Source organism: Lathamus discolor, chromosome 6 (genome assembly GCF_037157495.1).
Source record: "Lathamus discolor isolate bLatDis1 chromosome 6, bLatDis1.hap1, whole genome shotgun sequence".
NCBI classification, from domain to species: Eukaryota; Metazoa; Chordata; class Aves; order Psittaciformes; family Psittacidae; genus Lathamus; species Lathamus discolor.
In genome coordinates this window covers 38,424,261-38,445,830 of record NC_088889.1, presented here as the reverse complement: position 1 = coordinate 38,445,830, position 21,570 = coordinate 38,424,261, and the positions used below count along the sequence as shown (strand labels likewise).

The 21,570-nt window shown below is 55.5% G+C and overlaps 1 protein-coding gene across 1 annotated transcript in view; it reads right to left on the bottom strand.

Moving 5' to 3' along the window:
• Window positions 1-21,570, bottom strand: part of LTBP2 (latent transforming growth factor beta binding protein 2) — a 71,892-nt gene that overhangs the window by 2,115 nt on the left and 48,207 nt on the right. The window contains exons 10-34 of the mRNA XM_065686138.1: window positions 18,113-18,235; window positions 17,483-17,647; window positions 16,424-16,654; window positions 15,890-15,912; window positions 15,163-15,202; window positions 14,668-14,760; window positions 13,493-13,618; window positions 13,174-13,302; window positions 12,648-12,767; window positions 11,600-11,719; window positions 11,276-11,398; window positions 10,957-11,082; window positions 8,420-8,542; window positions 8,000-8,125; window positions 7,780-7,902; window positions 7,449-7,580; window positions 6,174-6,299; window positions 5,405-5,548; window positions 4,956-5,147; window positions 4,752-4,832; window positions 3,989-4,117; window positions 3,603-3,743; window positions 3,197-3,364; window positions 2,381-2,656; window positions 2,012-2,161 (exon numbers count right to left, since the gene is read on the bottom strand). Coding sequence (XP_065542210.1) covers window positions 2,012-2,161; window positions 2,381-2,656; window positions 3,197-3,364; window positions 3,603-3,743; window positions 3,989-4,117; window positions 4,752-4,832; window positions 4,956-5,147; window positions 5,405-5,548; window positions 6,174-6,299; window positions 7,449-7,580; window positions 7,780-7,902; window positions 8,000-8,125; window positions 8,420-8,542; window positions 10,957-11,082; window positions 11,276-11,398; window positions 11,600-11,719; window positions 12,648-12,767; window positions 13,174-13,302; window positions 13,493-13,618; window positions 14,668-14,760; window positions 15,163-15,202; window positions 15,890-15,912; window positions 16,424-16,654; window positions 17,483-17,647; window positions 18,113-18,235 — 3,330 coding nt within the window. The remainder of the gene's footprint in view (window positions 1-2,011; window positions 2,162-2,380; window positions 2,657-3,196; window positions 3,365-3,602; window positions 3,744-3,988; window positions 4,118-4,751; window positions 4,833-4,955; window positions 5,148-5,404; window positions 5,549-6,173; window positions 6,300-7,448; window positions 7,581-7,779; window positions 7,903-7,999; window positions 8,126-8,419; window positions 8,543-10,956; window positions 11,083-11,275; window positions 11,399-11,599; window positions 11,720-12,647; window positions 12,768-13,173; window positions 13,303-13,492; window positions 13,619-14,667; window positions 14,761-15,162; window positions 15,203-15,889; window positions 15,913-16,423; window positions 16,655-17,482; window positions 17,648-18,112; window positions 18,236-21,570) is intronic.

The following is a 21,570-nucleotide window of genomic DNA, read 5'->3' as shown; positions in this document are numbered from 1 at the left end:
GCCTTGCTGGGGTCTCCAGGGAAAGGTAAAAGGGTGAAGAGCTGGCAGGCTGGTTTGGCTGTGGGTCACTGAATTCAAAGAAGTAAAACAAGGCTACTTTAGCCCAGTCACCTGAAAGCCAGAAGCAGCAGAGTTAGTGCTAGCAGTGTGCACCAAGCCCTGGAGCCTGCCCGTCAGGCAGGGGTAGGCAGGCAGCCCGTCCTGCAGGGTGAGGGCAAGCTATCCGCACAGGGAGGTGAGAGGGAAAGCACTGCAGCAGCTGTAGGAGTATTTTACATGCCTGAAGTCAGCAAGGTAAAAACACAGGGGTGCCTAAGCACCAAGCAGAACTGAAAGGAAAAATCCAAGATAGGCTCCAGTGTAAAATAAGTGCTAGTTAGTCTAAGACACAAAAGGCAACAAGCAAAGTCTCCATAAATACATTAGCAGGAAACACTGGGGAATGTCGGTCTGGTCCTTATCGGCGGGGAAACAAAAGACAGCCAAGCTGGCTGCAGCAGCTTTGTTCCAGCCATCAAAAATGCTCATGGTGACCAGGCAGGGTGCAGACCACATTTAAAGTGTTTGAATAAGGTGAAAGAGCACAGGACGGGAAAGGCCATACTGTGATGGAGAGGTCCAACAATCAGATAGATAAAGCAGTTACATCCATATTGCTAAAGGTTTGTTGCAACTCATCTTCACATCTTAGTGCTCCTGCAGTCCCTGAAAAGCTGGACGTTCTCTCTGAGATGGAGGATAAAAGAGGTCTCAGAGACCCAAGGAAGGGTAAATCTGGTGACTATCTTCAAAAAGAGAGAAGGGAGAATCCAGGATTACAGACTGCTCACCCCTATTCCCGTAAGCAGACCAGGTTTGTGAGTGATTAGGTCATAACCCTCCAAAGGATATCAGGGTCATTAAATAGCTGGTGCAGATCTGTTAAGGTCTGATTACATTAAGTCAATCTGGTTCCTTTCAGTGACCTGATAACTGGTCTGTCAGATAAGGGAGAAGTGGTGGATATGATGTGCCTTGGCCAAGGTGAAGATTTCAACACGCTCTCACATGACACACTCAAGCAGACTGAGAAAATACAGTCCAGATGAAACTGCAGCAATTGCACAATGAGCTGCAAAGCTGCACACCAAAGGTAATTAGCAATACCTGTCTGCTACAATAAAAGACATTTAAAGCATAGCCTGCAGGAGTCTGTCCTGACCCCTGCTCCATCTAAATGTTGTCATTAAGGTGGGCAAAGGAAGAATTCCCTTGCCTGTAAAATGTATGTGTGTGACACCAGGCTGCAAGCACTTTGCGGGCTTCAGACCCATTCTGATCAAGCAGAGAAGCCATCCAAAATCAACCAGAGAACATTCACTGAAGGCAAATGCAAAAAAGTCCCGTGGCCAAGGAAAGTGAAACAGAGGGCACAAATGCAGAATGGGGAGTACCAGCTCAGGCAGCCATTCTGCCCAGCAGCACTTGGGGAGGCAGAGACCATGGGTTTTGTACAACGAAGCTGCATGACCATGTCACACAGTAAGAAGCTGGGAGCTAGAGTTAGGGCTGTGCCTGAGGAAAAAGAGGGTCTTCATCTGCTGAGTGCCTGAGGCCTCAGCTGGCTTGGGGAGCTGCTCTGTGAAAAGGATGGAGGCATGGCATAGGGATGTAGAGGAAATGCTAAGAGATGCTTTAGAGACTGAGTCTCATAGGGCAGGGTAGAAAGTGAGGGATTTCCCCAGGGCAGTGATGAATGTCGAGGAAATTAAACCGGGATAGAGTAGCAGCGGTTGGTGATGCAGAAGGGTGCTGTGCCAAGAAGTTGTCACTCCGCTGCTCCCCGCGGCGCACAGAGCTGCCCTGACCTAGCTGCCAGCAGAGCGTGGCCGGCTGAACCCCCAGGAAGGTCCTCCCAGCCACGGGAAGGAAGCACCCGGGAGCGGGCACTCCTCCGGCAGCTGTCCCGGCCGGGACCGCCAGAGAGCGGCAGCCGCCAAGGGATGCAGCTGGGCAGCCCGGCCCCGCTCACCCATGCAGGCCATGCGGGCCATGTCCAGCTGGAAGCCGTCGAAGCAGTCGCAGGTGTAGCCCTCCCGGACGCGCACGCAGCGCCCGTTCTCGCAGCCGTTGAGGATCCCGCACTCCTCAGCCTGCAGCCCCTCGAAGCCCTCGTAGAGGCCTGGAGGGTGGTAAGGGGGTGTTAGAGCAGGGTGACCCTCCACGTGTGGAGGGACATCAGGCACGTGGTAAGGTGATACTGGCGAGGCCAGGACTAACACAGCAGCCAGAAGCACTGAGCTGGCAGCTCCCAAGCCCTGGCTGGGGTGGGAGCTGCCAGGCAGTGCCCACGGACACAGGCTGTGCGGGAAGCCACCTCCCTGTGTCTCCCAGTACTCACCAGTTTGGCTGGGCAGGTAGTGGGGTGGGGACCGCCCTGGGCCATGATGGAGAGGGGTGCCACGAAACTCGCTGTTGGGCTCCCTCCGAGGGAAACCAGCATCTGGGTTTCCATACTCAGACTCCAGGTAGTTGTAGTAGGGGCCCATATCTGGGCTGGCAAGGCCGTAGTGGGGGTCTTCCAAGCCTGGTCCGTACTCGTACCTAGGTCTTTCTCGGAGCTCGGCCCCTCTCTCACTGTCTTCACTGGCCCCATTACACAGGAAAGCAAAATCAGCTGCAAGTGGTGAGAGAAAAGGAAGGGTCAGTGCAGCCTGGCTCAAGAGAGGTAGGTCTGGTATGGCCAGAGAGTGTGCATCCACACCAGGCAAGCAGAGCCAGGCCGCTGTTCAATGGCCTCCAAAGCTGCAGCTCTGTAGGTCGCTGATGAGACCCCGTCTTCAAGAAAACCAGTTCCTGTCTGGAGCCAGCAAGGCCCTGAGCAGCAAAACCCCCAGTTCCCAGCATTCTCCCATCCCAGCCTGCCACCACCTCACCTCTAGTAAGCTAAGCAGGAGCAGTGGGATGCACAGAGCAACTTTCCCCTCAAACACCTTGGACTCATCGCACCCATATCAGGTACATCCTACCCACGGGTGCAACACAGCTATGGAGAAACAGGGGGTTCACCCACTCCTTGGACTGGCTTTGGCAATGCAGGTAACAAAAGGAGCCCTCGCTGCAGCCATATGTGGCGGACCCTGCAGGACATGACCAGTGGCACCCCAGCCCTCTCCCACCTCTGCTGGGGGATGCTTGCCTATGCCACCCCACTCACCGGAGGACCTGTGCGGACAGAGCGCGCAGTTCTGGCCCCAGGCTTCACCAAGCCGGCAGCAGCACTCAGTGTACGTGGTCTGCTCGCCATGTAGCAGGTCTTGACAGATGTAGTCGGCAACAGTCTGCCAGCAGACATCGAGGTGGATTTCATATTCCTCCGAGACATCTGCGAGTGACACAAGCAAAGGAGGCTATGAAAATCATCCAGAAGAGTGCCACCTCACCTTTCCTGAGAGGCACAACCATGTGCCCCAGCTCCTGCCCCCCATGCCCCAGCTGTACATGTGAGGCTGCTGGCACACCTCAGCCTGACACAAAGTCCTACCCTGTGCTCTCTCCCTGAGGACTGACCCACAGTGTGGATGTCAGGGTGGAGGTATGCTGTAGCAGGGGCTGGGGCTCACCTGCCCTGCTGGAGAGGTTCACACACCGGTTGCCGGTCGCATCCAGCACGAGAGGGAGGCTGCAGAAGCAGTGGTAGGAGCCATCCGTGTTCAGACACTCGCCGTTGATACAGTACACTTCGTTCTGACACTCGTCCTGGTCTGCCCACATACAAGGACAGAGCAACATTTCAGACTGATAGATGCGGGCAATGCAGCCCTTTCCCTGCCCAAACAGGTAAAGAGGGGGTTCTTGCCACCTCCCCTGTTCCCCAGCAGGTTCCCAGGAAGCTTGTCACCCAAGACCTGGCCCTGTAGCATGGGCAGCAGGGAAAACTCTGGGTGCAGCAGCACAGCTGTCCCTCCATGTGCAGTGAGGTGCCCGCTGCTCTTTGAGGCCGTCTTACCAACACACTCAAGCTTGCTGGAGTCATAGAAGTAGCCTGTTCGGCAGAAGCACTTGTAGCCCGGCACTGTATTCAAACACTGTCCATTGCGGCAGAACTCAGAGCCAAATATCTCACACTCGTCCATGTCTGAGAGAAGAATGGAGGGAGTAAGAGAGAGCATCTCAATGAGCAGAGCCATGGGAGCAATGCGGGCCAGGTGCTGTATCTGCAGAAAGCTGGCACAGCACCTTCGCCTGGATCACTGGCAGGGACCCAAGTGAGCCCCCACCTCTCCCACCGGCGCCATGCCTGGGAGCAGAGAGGGAAGCATCCACAGGCAGAGCAGGAGGAGGGATGACAGGGAACAGGATACTTTCACAGGTAGGAAAATTCATGTATGTTTCTGAAAGGTTGAGAACACAATCCCCTGGAGGTGATGTGCAAAAGAGTGAGCCAGCTGGCCACTGGGAGATCTGATTAGTAACTGGAAGGGTTGTGTCTTACTGGGCCCCATCGCTGGCTCAAAATGGGCATAGATTTGCATCAAGAAAGAACCACTGCTTTCAGTGAGGCAGGACTGGAGGAAGGAGCACTGCCAGCTTGGTGATACTGGCAATTTGGCATTTCTCTGGATGGAGGAAAGCAACAGCAGCATGTTAACACCCTCCACCACATCCCCCACCCATAACCCCAGAATACCCACAGATATTTCTGTGGATGCATCTCCAGGCAGGGCTTTGCACCCCTCCCTCCCTCTTTCCCCCAGAGTAAATGAGAGTACCCGTGAAAGAGACTTTTCCTGAGAGTGGATCTTCCTGGGGAATATAGCCCTTCCCGAGAGGGCAGATCTCTTGGTATTCCACTGGCCACGAGGCGGATGCCAAGGGGAGATGGGAAGTAAAGAAAACAGCCTGTTAGTGCAACCGAGGTGGCAGTGGAAGGCAGAGCACTGATCTTGCCTGGCATGGTGGGGCCACAGTCCTACCTGTGCCTGGGATGGGGCAGGGGTAAGTCTCACAGTTGTCACCCCAGGCTGCCCCCACAGTACAGCAGCATTCCTCCTTGGTGATGTTCTTGGCCAGGACACTGTCACACAGGCGAACGTCGCTGATGTGGTAGTAGCACTGCTTGCGCTCTGTGCCATCAGAGAGGTGGGCTGTGTGTGTCTCAGGGCCCTCTAGAAGACACCAGAGCAGAGACGGGATGGGGTCCTTGGCACCCCAATGCAGCATCCCACACCTAGGAGGTCCCAGAGCACACCCATCACCAGCAGTGTGGCCTTCCCAGGTGCTCTCTTTCAGGCTCCTCTGTTCTCCCCACATGAAAGCTTGCCTGTCCCTGCATGGGTTTGTACAGCTTTATCTAATCCCAGCCAGGACTACCACACTCCTGCTATAGCTGATACTCATGCTTCTGTTCAGGCTGCCTACTCACCCAAGGCTGCTCGGGGCTGGCACTGCCCTGCCTCTGTGTCGTATTCCTCGTGGTCACTGGGACAGAGGCACAGGAAAGATCCCTCCACGTTCTCACAAAGTGCAGTGCCGCACACAGCGACCATCAGCTCGCACTCATTCACATCTGCAAAGGAAGGGGTAGTGGTGAGCAGCGGAAGCCTTGCCTCTGCATGGACCCCCTTTGCAGCACGGGATCACCCTTCAGCAGGGAGATGGAAGCTGCTAGGGACAAGCTCAGAGCTGTGCTCACACCATGGCTCAGTACAAGCCTGGCAAGAACTTCCTGCCCTGCTTTCAGTGGATTCAAGGAGCCTGAACTACAGCTTGTGGCGAGCCACTGGATCACAGAATCATCCAGGTTTGAAGGGATCACTGCAGGTCTCTAGTTCAATACCCTGTTCAAAGAAGGGTCAGTTATGAGATGCCACCAGGCTGCTCAGGGCTTTGTCTTCTTGGGCGTTTAAAACCTCCAAGGATAGCGACTGCGCAGCCATCTTGGGCATCTGTTTCATTGCCTGCCTGTCTTAATGGTGAAAATGTTTATAGTACATGCTGCCCATTCTCCTTGGGCACCTATTTTTGCCTGGGGTTTGCTCCATGAGCTGCCCAGTCCATGGCTGGGATTCTCCATGCACGGTTGCAGTCCCCATCCATCCTCTGGCAGCATGTGTCACACAGCAGGGCCACCAGCCTGGCTTCTGCTGATGGCTTTTCCTCACTGACTGGCGGGGTAATCACTGGAGACTCACCAACACAGTAGTGTCCGGAGGGCGAGCTCTCATAGCCACGGTCGCAGAGGCAGCGGAAGGAGCCATCTGAGTTCTCACAGAAGCCATGGCTCCCACACAGCGTCTCATTGGCACACTCATCTATGTCTGCAGCAGAGCAGAGAGCAGGGATTGCCCCAGACCCCACCTCTCCCAATGGACTCCCCCCACCAAGGCCCTTTTCTCTCATTCCAAGACCTGCGGATGAGGCAGGCATTCCCTTGATGTGAGGGACTCCACTGCTGTGTGTGTGTCAAGAGAAGCTTCTTGCAACACCCAGTGCTGCAAAGGGTCCACGTGGATTGAGAGACAGGAGCAGGGTGGGAATGGGAAACGGATAGCAAGTGTGGGAGGTGGGTGGCAGGGGCAACGGAGGGTAGCACAGGTTCCTGCAGAGGAGTTAAGGGACACAGAGCCTACAGGTTCACATCAGCAGGAGATACAAGGGTGCAACTGAAGTGTGTGGGGCAGGTGCAGACAGATCAGCAGATCTAGGATGATACTGTCATGCTCTGTTCTTGACCTGGTCCTTCTCCAGCTGCTATAGTGCCAGGGAGTAATCTCTGCCTAGCTACAGCCCGGTGGAGTTGGACAATCATAACTGGGTCCTTTGCAGGGTTTACAGCCCTGCTGGCTGCATCCTGCTCCCCTCTTACTGCTGCATGGGGGAGATTTCCCAGGAGCAGCTGGAGCAGCTGCATGCCCACAGCCTGCTGCTCCTAAGGCCAGGAGCAGCTCCACATGCTAAATCCTGGCTCAGGCCAGAGCCCAGTGGCTGGCAGCAGCTCCTCCTTGCTGCATCCTTCCCCAAGATGTGGATGGGAGCCTTGGAAACTGCTCTTTCCTCTTTGCTGGAGCCTAAACTCCAAACCCAGACCCAGCCTAGCACAGAGTGGTACCAGCAGCTTCTCCTCTCACCCAGCCTTGCAAGCAGGTGACTGGCACAGGCAGCAGCTCCAGCAAGCACAGCTTACAGTGATCTGTGGTCCAGCCCCAAGCCTGGAATGGCTGTAACCTGCCCAAGACTCTCCCAGAGCGGAAAGCAGCACAATGCGGTGTCTGTTCCAGATGCCAGGAAGAGAGAAGTCTAGACACAAGCAGGCAGCTCAGCCAAGAAAACAAACTCAGCATTATCTGCCTCTCCACCAGCCGCACATTTCCTCCTCCTCCTTTTCCCCCGTGCCCCTGGCAGAGATGTCCCACAGCCCCCCTGTCCCTGCCAGGAGGAGGGACAGGGACACTTGGGGCTGTACTCACCAATGCAGTCACCCAAGGGGGTCCAGTGGAAGCCAGGCTGGCAGCCCATGATACAGCGGTAGGAGCCCAGGCTGTTCTGGCACCGCCACGTGCCACAGATGGCATCCCCATATTCTTTACACTCATCCACATCTGCAGGGAGGAAGGAAAGGGGATGAAGATTGTCACATGGAGACTCCGCTTGCTCACTGCAGCACCCAGGTCAAGTTCGGTCCCTCTTACAAGATACCAGCAACTTTGGGTGCTGGGAACAGAGCCACCCTCCCCATGTACTTCCTGCATCTACCATGCCCTCATCCCAGGGGCCTGATCTCCCCAAATGAGCTCTCACCCACGCAGTCATCAGTCTCCTGGGAGTGTTTGAACCCATTTTCACACAGACACCTGTAGGAGCCTTCTGTGTTCAGGCACTGGCCTTGTGAGCACCGGGACTTGTCTGCGCATTCATCCACATCTGCAAAACCAGGCCAGAAGTGTCAACCTGGATCTCACAGCAGGGAAGAGAGCAAAGGGCAGGGCCTGAGGTATGTCCCTGCCATCCTGCAGCTCACCTTGGCAGCTGACGCCGCCAGCCACGTTTGAGAAGCCAGGAGCGCAAATGCAGAAGTAGGATCCATGACTGTTGAGACATTCACCATTGGGGCTACAGATCTCACTGTTCAGGCACTCGTTCACATCTGCAGAGGGAGCAGAGTCAGGAGCATGCACCCAGCACAGGGACACATCCTTCACCAAAGCCACATGGATTCCCTCTCCCCAGCCTCTAACAGGCAGCTCTCACAGGGCACCTGGACTCTGGTTTTCTCACCATGGAGACAGAGATCTTCCCTGTCCATGGTGATGCTGCATTTGGTTACAACCTTACAGATGTGCCATACATGTTGGCATCACCTGCCTTGCCCCTAGCATCCTCCCTGACAAGAATAGGACCCATAGGGAGGCTCAGAGGGCTGAAGGGATGGGGTGTGTACCTGTGCACACGGTGCCATTGATGAGCTCGAAACCAGCCTGGCAGTGGCACACGTAGGAGCCTGGGGTGTTCCTGCACTCTCCCCCCAGGCACTGAACAGCAGGGTCCTCACATTCATCCATATCTGCCAGAAAGGACGCAACACAGAGTGAGGCACCAGTTCTTGCCACCACTAGAGAATACCCCTGCCCAGAGAAGCCATCACCCAGCTGCTGGCCTGCAAGGTGGGTTTGAGCTGCTCTCCCACATCATCCTGTCACAGCAAGATGATGGCAGAGACTCCCTGCTACAGGGATGTGAGGATTCAGCCCAGACCCTTCACTTCCCTCCATTATAGGGACCAGGATAAACAGGATCCCAGCATCAAGTCAGTGGTGCCCAGAGACAGGACATGGAAAATGGGCACAAACTGAAACACAGGGTGTCCCACTTGAACATGAGGGAACACATTTTTACTGTGAAGGTTACTGAGTACTCGCACAGGTTGCCCAAGGTAGTCATGGAGTCTCCCTCCCTGGAGATATTCAAAAGCCATCTGGACATGGTCCTAGGCAACCAGCTCTAGGTGGTCCTGTTTGAGCAGGTCCCTTTCAACCTCAGCCATTCTGTGACTCTGTAAGCACAGGGATACTGTTAACCCTTGTGTCCATTTCCAGCAGAGCTCTGCACTGGGTACCACAACCACCAAGAGGCCAGTGCAGAGCCACAGTTGCTGACAAACCCTCTCTTCAGCCAACTGCACAAGAGCAAACACCAGGAAAGTAACCCAGCACCAGCCGTACCTTCTGCAGCTCTGCTTTCCTACCCGCCAGACTTGCAAACAATGTCCTTCTCCTGGCAAAGCTGGATGGGGGCCTACATCAGCTCTTACCCAGCTGCAGAGCTCCACACAAGCCCTCTCCCACCCAACTCCTCCAGGCCTTGGCCAGAGTCTGCTGGCACTATTGAGGATTTAGCTCACAGCCGAGGACAGAGGCGTACCTTCCCTCTGACAGAGGCTGCCAGATGCCAGCAGTCTGCCACTGCCTGCAGGCCCATGAGGTTGGGGGCACTGAAGGATGCTGCTAACCAGAAGGATAGGCTGGTGTGCAGGCAGCCAGGTCCTGCCCTCCTCTTCTCTCCTGCCACGAGCTAAAGCCCTGAGACTAGCAGGTCCTGTGGGCAGGGCAGGGGCCTTCTCTTCCTCTTTGCAGGGCACTTATCATGCCACAACCATAAACGAGCATGACTCCCTACCACCTCAGGGAAGGGTTCTGAGCTCTTCAATCTCAAAGGGTCGCAAGTAGCAATGTTCTTGAATCCTTCTGGAGATGAACCATAACCTAGTTTATTTATCACAGAACGACCATGAAACCCTTATCATTTTTCAAATATGAAACCCAGATCCACTGACAAGGACACCAGCCAGGGCAGGAAAGAACATGCCATCCTGCCATCAGTGTTTGGGTCAGTGTGACCCAGACAGTATCGAACCCTGATAAGGTGTCCTTGTGACACAGCTGGGGCAAGGTGGCTGAGAAGGGGCTCACGTGGAGTCTTGGGAAAGGGGGAGGGCAGATGGAAGGGATCAAACAATGGTCCTTCCATTGCACACAAAAATCACATGGGAAACAAACTAATTTCACACTGACATTCCTAGACACCAAAACAGAGGAAAATACAGAGAGGAAAGCCTCTCTCTCCTCCTCTACTGGAGGCCCCTATGCAGGGGAATCTTCCAAGAGTAGTATCTTCTGTTTGCCAGCTATGTGCAGCCTGCAGAGCTCTGCAGAGAGAAATTCACAGCACATGCCCAATCTTTAACCAAGTACCTTTGACAGCTCTGCCCTCTCCCTTCCCTTGCACCAAACAGGGAGTCTGCATCAAGCCATCTCAAGCCCAGGATGTCCCCTGGGGGCAGCCACCAGGGAGAGAGTTTCCCTGCCTGTGAAGGGCAGTCAGGCTGTAAGGCTGGGACAGAGAGCTCTCATGTCTCAGCAATGCAAGCAGCACAGATCGATGCTGGCATTAACTTCCTGCCACACATACCTGGCACAGCAGAGCCCTTGCTAAGCTTTCCTCTTTAAACATGTTCAAGTTACATTAGGAGTTGGGAAAAGATGATGAAACCTGGGTGCCCGCAGTCTATCCACTGGCTGTGGCCTCAAGGTTTCCCCCTCTGTTGAGGACCTACATTTGGGGCATGTGCTCCCAGGCACACAGTTCTGAACTGAACCACACACAACTCCGCTCTGCTCATGCTTCCAGGCCTCCCATGCTCTGGCCTGCGTCAGCATTCCCTAGGTCATCATTAGTCCAGGGTTCTCATCAGTAGGTCCTTCTGCCCCCTTCCTTTCCTGTGTGAGGAAGATCACCTACCTGTTGCTCCAGGCAACCTCTGCTTGCATCCCTCCCCCCCTCTGCTTTCTGCTGATCAGAGAGGTAGAGAGCTGGAGGAGGATCCTGAGGCTAAAGAAGTCCCCAAGCACCACCACAACCCAGCTATGGCAATGTCTCTTTCCTCCAGCACCCATTCCTCTATCCCTGGGAAAGGGATACCTTCACATGTGCTGCCATCTCTGGAGACGGTGTAGCCAGCGTCACAAGCCATGCAGGAGTAGGAGCCCTCAGTGTTGAGGCAGAGTCCAGAGGGACAGGCAGCCTGGGATGTGCACTCATCGATGTCTGCATAGGCACATGAGGGAGAGCGGGATGAGTGGGAAGCATGTGGAGTAACCATGTCTGGTAGCAGATGTGTTGAGAGAACCAGCCAACATGGTGGCTAGGACCCTGGCAGAGCCCTCAGGAAGAGCCTAAGGAAACCTGTGGACTGGGTGCATGACTCTTCAGAGAGTCTGGACCCACGGCTCCCTAGTACCTTGGCAGCTCTTCTTGTCAGGTGCCACCTCGTAACCCCGGTAGCAGGAACAGCGGAAGGAGCCATCCAGGTTGACACACCGTCCGTGAGCACAAGTCCCCTCCACAAGGCACTCGTCCACATCTGCGTGACACAATAGAGGGCAACATGGCACGGGAGGGTGCTCAGGGCTGTCCCCACTACCCAAGCTACAAGGGTGCTGTGTCCCAGGCATGCAGGCTGGCTGCCCACAGGGAAAGGGTGCTGCCTGTGCCCCTGCTCCTCCTGAGGCTTGCAGAGAGCACTGCCATGGGGTGCTGCCCAGAGACAGCCCGAGCTCCTCACCAATACATCTCCCATTCCTGGCCCAGTAGCCGTCCCCACAGCTGACACACTTGTAGGATCCCAGGGTGTTGACACACTTCCCGCTGAGGCAAGGGCTGGGATCCACGCACTCGTTGACATCTGCCAAGAAATACACTCCTTTCAGTCTCCCAAAGGCGAACAGTGCAGCCTTCCCCATGATGCTCCATCCAGCTGAGTCCTCAGTCTCCTTCTGGGGGACAGTGATGCTCAAGAGGAGGCGAGACAAGTTTCCCAGGGCTCGAGTAACATTTCTTGTAGTCCCACTTATCAGTCAGGATCCTACCCCCACACCTAAGGGCTGACATAATCCAGAGCAAAACTCACTGCTGCAGGACGTTGCCAAGACCAGAAATGTGCACGGGCAGAGAGGGGGATCAGAGAACATCTGTGCAGGGCTGTTTCACCAGGGACTTTCATAACTATGACTGTGATGCAGCCTCCAGTTCAGGAAGTCCTTAAGTCAAGTGCTTTGTGGAGGCCGTGCAGGGGGAGCACCATTCTGTGCATGCCCTGTTTCCCGTACTGCCTCCTAAAATAGTCTCCCACTGTGTGTTGGAGACGAGCTACTGAGAAAGGGGAATCTTTGATCAGGCACACTGTTGAATGATCAGGCTCAGGTCATGCCATTTGAGTGGGATTCTGTGGGGCCAGGTGGCCTGAGGCAGCCTGCTCTCCTTGCAGTCTGCTTGCCAGCAAAAAGGTCTGGTGACACGGAGTCAAGTTGCCATGAAAATGGATGGGCATCTCCTCCCAGAATGGAAAGCTGTCATGGGCTGGTTGTGGGGGGATCTCTCTGGGGAGATGGGAGAGAATCTTGGGAGAACTACCCCTCTGTGCCCAAGAAAGCCTGTCCCTTCTAAAGGCAGAGGAGAAGAAAGGCAGCCCTCAGGGAGGGCACAGGGCTGACAAACATGGGGGATCCTTCCTCCCTCACAGGATAAGACACAGGACCTATGTGGAAAGAAGGTGTTCAGCCCTGCACAGGGTGGGTTGAAGGGGCAGGGGAACAGGTAGCAGCAAGCTTCACCTTCACACTGTCCTCTGTGTCCCATGGCAAAGCCCTCCTTGCACTCGCAGCGGTAGGAGCCGGGGGTGTTGATGCACTGCTGTCCTCGGCAGATAGAGGGCTGCTCACATTCATCTCGATCTGGCAACAGGCAGGGAGGCAGTCCTGAAGTCTTCCCACTCCAGCGCTGGGAAGGCTGGATGCAGGAGAGGTGCTGCTCCACCTGCAGCAGGCTTTGCCCTGGGGACCCAAGCCAGGGCTCTCCTCCATCCCCCATCGGTCCTAGCATCCCCTTGAAGCAATGATCAGCGCTGGCATCACAGGCTCCTGCCCAGATCATCATGGGCAAGGTCCTGTCCTTGAGTGAGCATGAGAAAGTGATCCCCATGGATCAGGCTGCCCGAGGGCAGGCCTGCAGGGAGGGAGGTTGTGCAGGTGTGCACATGTGTGTGCATGTGTGTGTGCACATGTATGAGAGAGGGTAACAGCAGAAGACTGGGGACACCCTGGGGAGGTGGCAGCCCTGTGCCAAGCAGACACCACTTACCCTCACAGCTCTGCTTGCCCTCCAAGACAACCCGGGTGTACCCAGAGTAGCAGAAGCACAAATAGGATCCCACGCTGTTGATGCAGTGACCTTTTCCAGCACAAGGATCTTTCAGGCATTCATCTTCATCTGTACCCAAGGATGTGCAAGCATGGAAGACAGACACTCACCACCCACAGCCCCCTGCCAGCCCCCTGCCAGCTCTGCTGTGCAGAAGGTGGCCAGGGGCTCAGCAGGGCTGCAAGGAAACCTTTCCAAGCGAGCCTGAAGGACTGAACAGTCCATCAAGGCCCAGCAGGCAGAGGAGGTGCCAACCTACCAGTGCAGTGGTGGCGGCTGGGGTCCAGCATGTAGCCGGGGTGGCACAAGCATCTGTATCCTTCTGGGGTGAGCACACAAGCACCGGCTCCACAGGACAGAGGTGAAGAGGCACAGCTGCCAGTCTCTGGGAGGAGAGAGCATGGGCTTGGTGGCAGCATGAGAAGGGTGCATGGATTCTAGCGTCTGCATTCTGTCCCAGACAGCCTCTGGGGAGGCTGTTTAACATCTTGGAGAGTGATGCTGAGCCTGCTCCTCTCTACAGCTTCAGGCAGCCTGCACTGAAAGGGCTGCAGGGAGGACATGACAGACCCTGCCACCTCATTTGGGCTGAGCCAATCTGGGATGCCCACGTCCCCTGCATTGCTTACTTGTGCCCTGGACCCACAAGAAAGTGGTGAGGAAGCTTGCCAGCTGCATGCCTTGGAGGAGAGCTGGCAGCGGAGCCTGTAGGGGGCTGGTTTCGGGGTGACAGCAGGGCTCCCCACCCCTGCCCCACAGGTGGCAAAGGCGGGCAGCGAGGCACCACACACCCCTTGTCACTGAGCTGGATCGGGGGGGTGTGTGCATGTGTGTGGACAGCCCAACCCCAAACAAAAGGCTACTGAGGAAGATGCATTCCTCAGCAAGGTGCCTCCGCCAGGCCTGCTCCCCAAGGTGCTCCAGCCCCCGGCGGAGGGCAGGGGCCGCACTCCCAGACACTTAAGCAACTCTGGAACAACAGAGTCCTTGTTTCCAGCACAGTAAACAAGCCGCCCTGGGAGCCACATGCCTCCCCTCGCGCTCCCCCTTCCCGATGAGTCAGCTTGCACTGCTGGGGAACAGGGCCAAAGCCACCGGAACGAGCGCGTGATCCCCTTGCTCCGCAGCCCCTGCTGCACTGGACAAACGAGCTGCAGGCGGGGAAGGGCACAGAAAACCAAACACTTTGCTCCTGTACGGGAGTGCACTCGTGCCTCCACACAGCCAGCAGGCTTTCCCTGGCTGGCAGCAGGCACGACCAGGCTGGGACATCACCTCAGGGTGTCAGGGCAGGAGCTTTTCTTTGGGAAGTCAAGGGGGGCATATGGGAAGAGAAGCAGGCTGGGCAAAGGGGAGAAACCCTGGGCAGAGCTTAGGGCATAATTCCCCCAGGCAGAGAGAGAAAGGAAGACCCTGAGAGCAATGGATACACACCTGAGCCCTGTGCTGGCATCTCTGTTGGAGCAGCAGCATCCCAGGTGGTGGTGGGGCCAGGCTGGGGAGGACCATGCCAGGACTCGTCTTCATCTGCTGAGGAAGAAGTAGAGAGGTGAGGTCCAGCTTTCAATCCCAGAGAGAGATGCCTGCCCAAGGCCTACCTGTGCTGGGCGTCCCTGCAACCACTGCCCCAACACAGCACATTTGAAGGGGCCACAGGGTGGCTGCAGCAACCTCATTATCTAGTTATTTAACACAGCCTCCTTCACATCGCTGGAGATCCACCATCTCCACACACCTCTACAGCCACACATCAGCCACCCCAGTGCGATGGAGGTCCCCCATGCAGCCAGCCCAGCCAGAAGCCTGTCCTGCCCAGTGCTGGGGTCTATTGTGCAGAAGAGGCAGCTCCCAGCCTCAGCTCTCCTCCCTCCTCACTGCCCTGTGCTCCTCCCCACGAGCACCCTGCCCTCCTGCCAGCTGGGCACTCACCTCTGCGCATGGCAGGCTCTGCAATGGCATCAGCAACACCCTGAGGGCCAAAAACATAGGATTGTAGCTGGGGTGCAGCATCCCTGAGACATTTTCCCGCCTACCTCCTAGATCCTCTCACTCCCCAAGACAATGTCCTGGGAGGAGAAGCTGCCAAAGCCACTCTGCCCTGAGCACGCTGGCCTGAGCAAAATACAGCTCCTGGCTGTGCCCAGGGGGCTACCCACAGAGGGGCCATACCAGCAAGGTGAGACCCAAGGCACTGCTACCGGGCAGGCATCCCTGCAAGGTGGCACTGCAAATACCGCCACTGCCACCGGCGGCTCTGGAGGGGTGAGGACAGCCGCTGCTCCTGCTGCTGCCCATCAGCCAGCAGGGAGGGAGCACCCACACCTCAGCCAGCTCCAGCCTCAGCCAGGGCTGCTGCCTGTGCCCAGCGAGCACCAGCCGGAGTCAACGTTCCCCATGAACTAGTGCAGCAGAGGTCTCGGCTCCAGCTGTTTGAGCTAGTGGCCTCTTAGGAAGGGCTGAGCGCGCACATGGCCTTCAGCCACAACAACTCAGCCAGGGTGACAGGGTTTGCAGTTCATATGATGTTGCCTCTGGCAGCAGCCACTTGCTCTTTTTAGTGCTTTCTCTTACCAAATTTCACACCTCACTTATTTGTACGATATCCCCCTTCCTGCCTATCTAGCTGCCATGGTTGCAGCAGACAAACCTTTCTCACCTGTGCAGCAGCAGCAACTTCACCTGGAAAGTGAAACAGTGCACAGTGAGTACAGACAAGGCAAGCAGGCACCCTCCCCAAACCCCAGCTGCCCCCCCTTCACCCCACCTCTAAGGCACCGCTGCTCAGTCCCTAGCGCCCCTCCAACAACAAATGAGCTTGTTCCCAAAGCCAACACAGCCAGACCCCTCTCTGGGCACTGCACAGACCTCAGGACAGAACCCCAAGGACTGCAGTGCCAGGGCTGCCACACAGAGCTGGGCTTCCAGTAGGGGTAGCCTGGACAGCCACCACCAACTGCAAAGATGCGGTTGCAGGAGCCTGAAACACTTGACCTCCTCTCCAAAGGCTTGAAGAATTGATGTCTCATGCCCCAGGAACTCTAGTAGGGCTGAAGAACACCTTGTATATTCATACAGATGTAGGCCTTTAACAGCCACAAGTCCATCCACGGGGGCATGCAGGACCTGGGAATTTGCCCACCCTTTCTAGGGGCCCATATGGAGCAGCTTTAAGGAGTAGATCCCATACTACCCTCTCCTGCCGAGATGCCAGGGTGGGGGAATGCCTCCAGGATGCTCCCACGCAGGCTGTCCTGCAGTTGCTGTCTCCTTGCCACCCAGTCCAATGTCCAGTTGCTGCTCTCCCCTTGCTCTTCCAAGCTGAGAGGCAGCTCTTCTGCCTCAGCCTTCCTCATCGACAGACGGATATCAGAGCTGGAGTAGGTGTAGCCATGTCCTGCTGGGCAAATCTCCTTGAAGGCTTCTGTAAGGGATGATCACATCAAAGCTTTAGAGGGCAGAGGTTAGGAAGAGGCTGCTGCAGGGATCACCTGGCTTACCACACCCAGGCATGATGGTGGGACAAGTGGAAGAAAGAAGCTGAAGATGGACAGGCATGTATGTGAATGCAGGTACCAGTTTCTCCCATCCTATTATTTTGTGGAGATTTCTAAGGTTTAAATCCTTATGGAAACATATCTGGGCTGCAGTGGGTGGATGCTTTTTGCAGAATGAATCTGCTCATAGGGCAGGGTGGGTTTGCCGCAGGCACTGGGTGGTACTCCCAGACACCAAAAACTAAATCCCTCCCTGTGTCAGTGTTGCTAGAAGGGATCATGCCACAGAAAGGTCTAAGCTGAGCAAGGGGGCAAATAAAAATGAGTCCCTGCTACTTCAGCACTGAGCACTTTGCACATCACTCAAGATGCTCTGCACAAACCACCTGAAGATTTTTTCCAGTCCTGAGGGTTTCAGTGCTTTCCCCCCTACCCAACACCATGCTGAGATATGCCAAACTCATCCTCACTTGGCTTTCATCCCAGCAGATGTACAAGGGACAAAATGGTTGTCAAGTAAAGCCAGGCACAGATGTGGCTATGCTGTTCCTATGGTTGAGAGTGGTTTCCTATCAGGGGCTTCCCTATGTTCCCAGTATTACCCAGGCCTGCTTCCTGGGCTGTTGTACCCATCTCACAGGCCAGCATTTGCACCGCTCAGCTCTGGGCCCTGCAGCCATCTGAGTGGCAGCAAGTTCAGGCAAGCCCAAACCCCACTCTAACCAAAGAGGCAAAGCCAAGGTAGGAACACTCACCTGAGCCAGGCACAGGGCATTCCTCGCAGTTCTTCCCCCAGCCCTTGCCAACGCGGCTGCAGCAGCAGATCTGCTGGGTGATGCGGTGGGACAGGGGGAAGGAGCACACGCCGCCAGATGCCGAGCGGTAACACAGCCCTTGCTCCATGGACACAGCTTTGTCCGCTGAAACACAATGGCAGGGCCAGTGACAAAGGTCAAGCTCTGTGCTCCCCAGACAGAGTGGGGGACACTCAGTTTCTCCCCCTCATGCCCTTCTTTGCCCATGCCTCCCAGCCTGTTCTGAGCGATGCCTCATCCCAGGGGCTGTCCCAGCCTCTTCCAGACTTGAGCCATGCCGCACCAGTGCCAGACCCAAGCAAATCCAGCTACTGTGGGAGCAATCTCAACCCAGGAGGCTGTCTTCTGCCACCACACTGCAGGCATGTCCCCTCCAGGCTCCGTAGGGGCCATTCTTTTCCATATCCATGGAGAAGAACAACGCATGAAGGGGACCCATCTTGCACACAAGCAGGACAGTATAACTGAGATGCACTTGCAAGAGACGTGAACGCAGGCTGCAGCCTCCACTCAGCCACGGGCTCCTGCTCAAGCCCCATCCCAAACCAAGGGCTTCCCTGGAGCACTTACAGATGCAATGGCTACGGGATGGGTCCAGCATGGTGCCAGGCTTGCAGGTGCAGCGGAAGCTGCCACGGGTGTTCACACACTCGGCATCTTTGCAAAGGCCCTGCATCAAGCACTCATTGATATCTGTGGACAGAGGAGAGATGGCGAGATGTGGTGAGATGTGAGAAAGCTAGGGGTGAACTGCACCCTGTATCCTGTGCCTCCTATTCAGGTGCCATAGACCGAAGGGGTCTCAGCCAGGCTGGTGTCCGGGGCAGCCTCTGCACCAAGCAGCATGGTGGGGACCTCCGTGGCAACAGCAGTCCCACATGTGCAGCAGAGAGCTCGCTAGCTGCAGCTGCAGGGGTAGCTCATGAATGACTGCTCTGCTTTGCAGTCCTTGTGGAACACAGCTGTGATCCCTATAGTGAGCCACCCCGGCTGTCCTTCCACCTGATCCCTGGTCCTGCTCACATGGAGCCATCATCTGGAGAGGACCCTCACTGAGAAACTCAGTGCCAGCACACAGGGAGGGCAGTGACTGATCCCCTCCAGAGACACAGGGGTGGTGGGCCAGGCTGTGGCTCAGTGCTGTAGTGTCTTCTTCTAGGAAGAGGCTGAGCAAACAGGACATCGCCTTTCCTCAAGCTCTGGCACTGCCCCTGATGCAGCAGGCATCAGAGCCAGTCTTTGGGTAGGGAGCTGGGCTTATCTCAGGGAAACACCATCAGGCTCACCCATCAGGCTTGCAGTAAAGCCTTTCCTACAACACCATGTAGGAATGCATGAGCTAAGATGGACAAGAAGGATTGGCAAAAGATGCATAACGGGGAGCTAAGGGCAGCTTTCGTGATGGAGAGTGAGGAGGAAGCCCTCCTCATGGACTGAAGTAGCTTTATATCCTCACTAAAGAGCTTGGCCCAGAAAAGCCAGTGTGCTATTGAAAAGGTTCTCTATCAGGAGGCACAAGAAGTGCACGAAGAGCTGGATGGGAACATGGAGCAGCAGGAGTGGGATGAACCTCAGCACTACCCTGGAACAAATCACAGGAACATATGGTATGAGCTAAGAGATGAAAGAAGGCAGCAAGAGGAACGTGGGCACACTTGGTGCTCATAGGACACCTGTGAGCTGCCAAGACCAAGAAATGTCAATGTTACGTTATGCAGCACCACACCAAGCACTTTCCAAAGACAACGGCAGTCCCAATGCCAGTGCACAAGGCACTGGTAAGACCTCAGGTGTCCCGAAAGCACCGAGCTGCGTTATAGAGACTGTCTCAAGGTGTAAGAAAGGGGTGCAGAGGTGGGCTGCTGGAACATTCAGAAGAATGGAGATAGTGGAAGAGCCTGACCGAGGGCATGTAGGCTCAGGAATGTCTTTCCCAGCACTACCTTATTCCTCAGAGCTGAAGCATTACTGCTTGGTGGAAGTGAAGGTGTCACAAAGCCACCTATGACAGCTGGAATTCAGATGCAGTGACCTGAGAGATCCTGCCCAGTCCTGCGCTCTTAAACCCTGCCGTTCACCCCACTGGCTGTCCCACAAATGGTAGAGACACATAGGGGCCATCAAGACCAGGCCATGATTTTCAACCAGTTGGAACTACCAACGCCACAGGGATGTACAGCAAGCCAGGGAGCAGTGGGATTTGGCTGAGTAATTTAATGGCTTCCTGCTCCATACCAAGCACAGGACAGAGCTCAAGAGAACAACCAATGGCCATACCCCAAATGTGCTGGGAACCCCACTCAGAGAAGAGGCTTGTCTCTCCAGAGGAGCCTCAGGGCTCATCCCTGTCACTCCCTGCCATGGTCAGGGCACCGTTTCATTCCAACACATCAACTGGACAAGTGTTTGGCCTCCACATAAGCAAAGGGATTGAAGGCATTAGAGCAATGAGAGCACAAAACAAACATGCACCAAGTGCTGGGCTTGGTGAGCTTAACTTAAAATTGGGCCACGTACATCTCAGCCTCAGTCCAACTCATCTATTCCATTGGCAGCAGAGGACTCACGCAGTGGAAATCCCCACAGGGCAGGCAGGTGTGCTCAGGGCCATGCTCTCCTACCTCCTGCAGCATGCCAGGGATGGCTAGCCCACAAGAAGAGGCCTCAGGGCCCACAAACCAAGATCCATGTTCTGTCTCAGCTGCTTCTTTCCACCCCACGCAAGCCTGCTGGTGCTCCAAAGAAAGAGCCAGGCTGGGACAGGCGCCTGTGCTGGAAAGGGGCAGGCTGGTTCCTGGTGCTCGGTGAGCAGAAAGGACCTCAGTCAGCAGCAGACACCAAGTATATACAGACACTGCAGTGCTGGTGTGTGTCCTGTGCAGTGACTGCTTGCATACCTCTCTACCACTGAGCCTCCAAGACAGTTTTTGCCTCAAATCTAGCAAGCACATTACCCCTTCCAGTGCCATCCTTCTTGCTGGTCCCAGCAGCACTGGGAGGTTCCCTGGCTGGGTCTGCCAAGCACTCCTCTCAACTCAGACTCACTGCTCAATGGGATGCAGCCGAGGAAAGGAAAGGAGATCTGGCAGAAATGAGCCATTTGTTTCTTTGCTGGAAGACACCAGAGGCAGCCCTTTCTGTCCATACAGAACGAAGTCGGCTTCTGCCAAGGCCCTTCTCCAGTCATTCATCTGTGTTTTGATGTCAGCCTGCAAAGCCAGACCTCAGCTCCTTTCCAGCTCAGCTCCTCTCCTACAGCCAATGGTCTCAGGAACCATCAGCCCTTGTCCAGCCCCTTGGCTCTCCTCCTGCCTGGGCTGGCAAAAGAAGGCCCCATGTAGCCTCTCCCATAGTCTATCAGCCAAAGTGCTCACTCTGGACCCTGAAGTGCAGTGCTGGGCTACCTAACACACATCCTGCTGCAACAGCAGAGATGGGAAAATCACCTTGAGTCAGCAGAGTATCTGCAGAATGGTACTTCACTAGCCCAGCTTATGAAAGAGCACACAGAGGCACAACTCTGGTTCACGCTTTTTCCAGTGCAAAACCACCTTCCTAGCCAAGTCCATGTTGCCAGATCCTTCTGCTCCTATGAGCTTCTCTCTGCTCCAGAGGGGACACAAACCTAGAGCATATGCTGCAGGTCTCTGCTTGCTGACACTGAGTTCCTGCAGCTGCTCTGCTCTGCCGACTCCTGTTCGATGTTCTCTGGGTAGCTCACACCCATAGCACTGTCTGTGGCCCCATAAGGGATGAGATCTAAGCACCAAGAATAGAAGCTGTTGTGTTGTTGAAAGTTCTCCCCCAGGACGATGTGGGGAGGCTGAATCATTAATTAATTAAGCATGGTGGAAAGTCCCAGCTAAAAGAGATGAGTCATTGGATTGCCAGCCCTGGATGTGCATGGCCGGTGCCCAGGCTCCCTGCTGTATCTTCAAGATGACACCTCTCAGCTTATCGTGAATCACAAGAAGAGAACCATAAAGTTCCACTTCAGAGCCCAGAAAAAACATCAGCACTATAGGTCC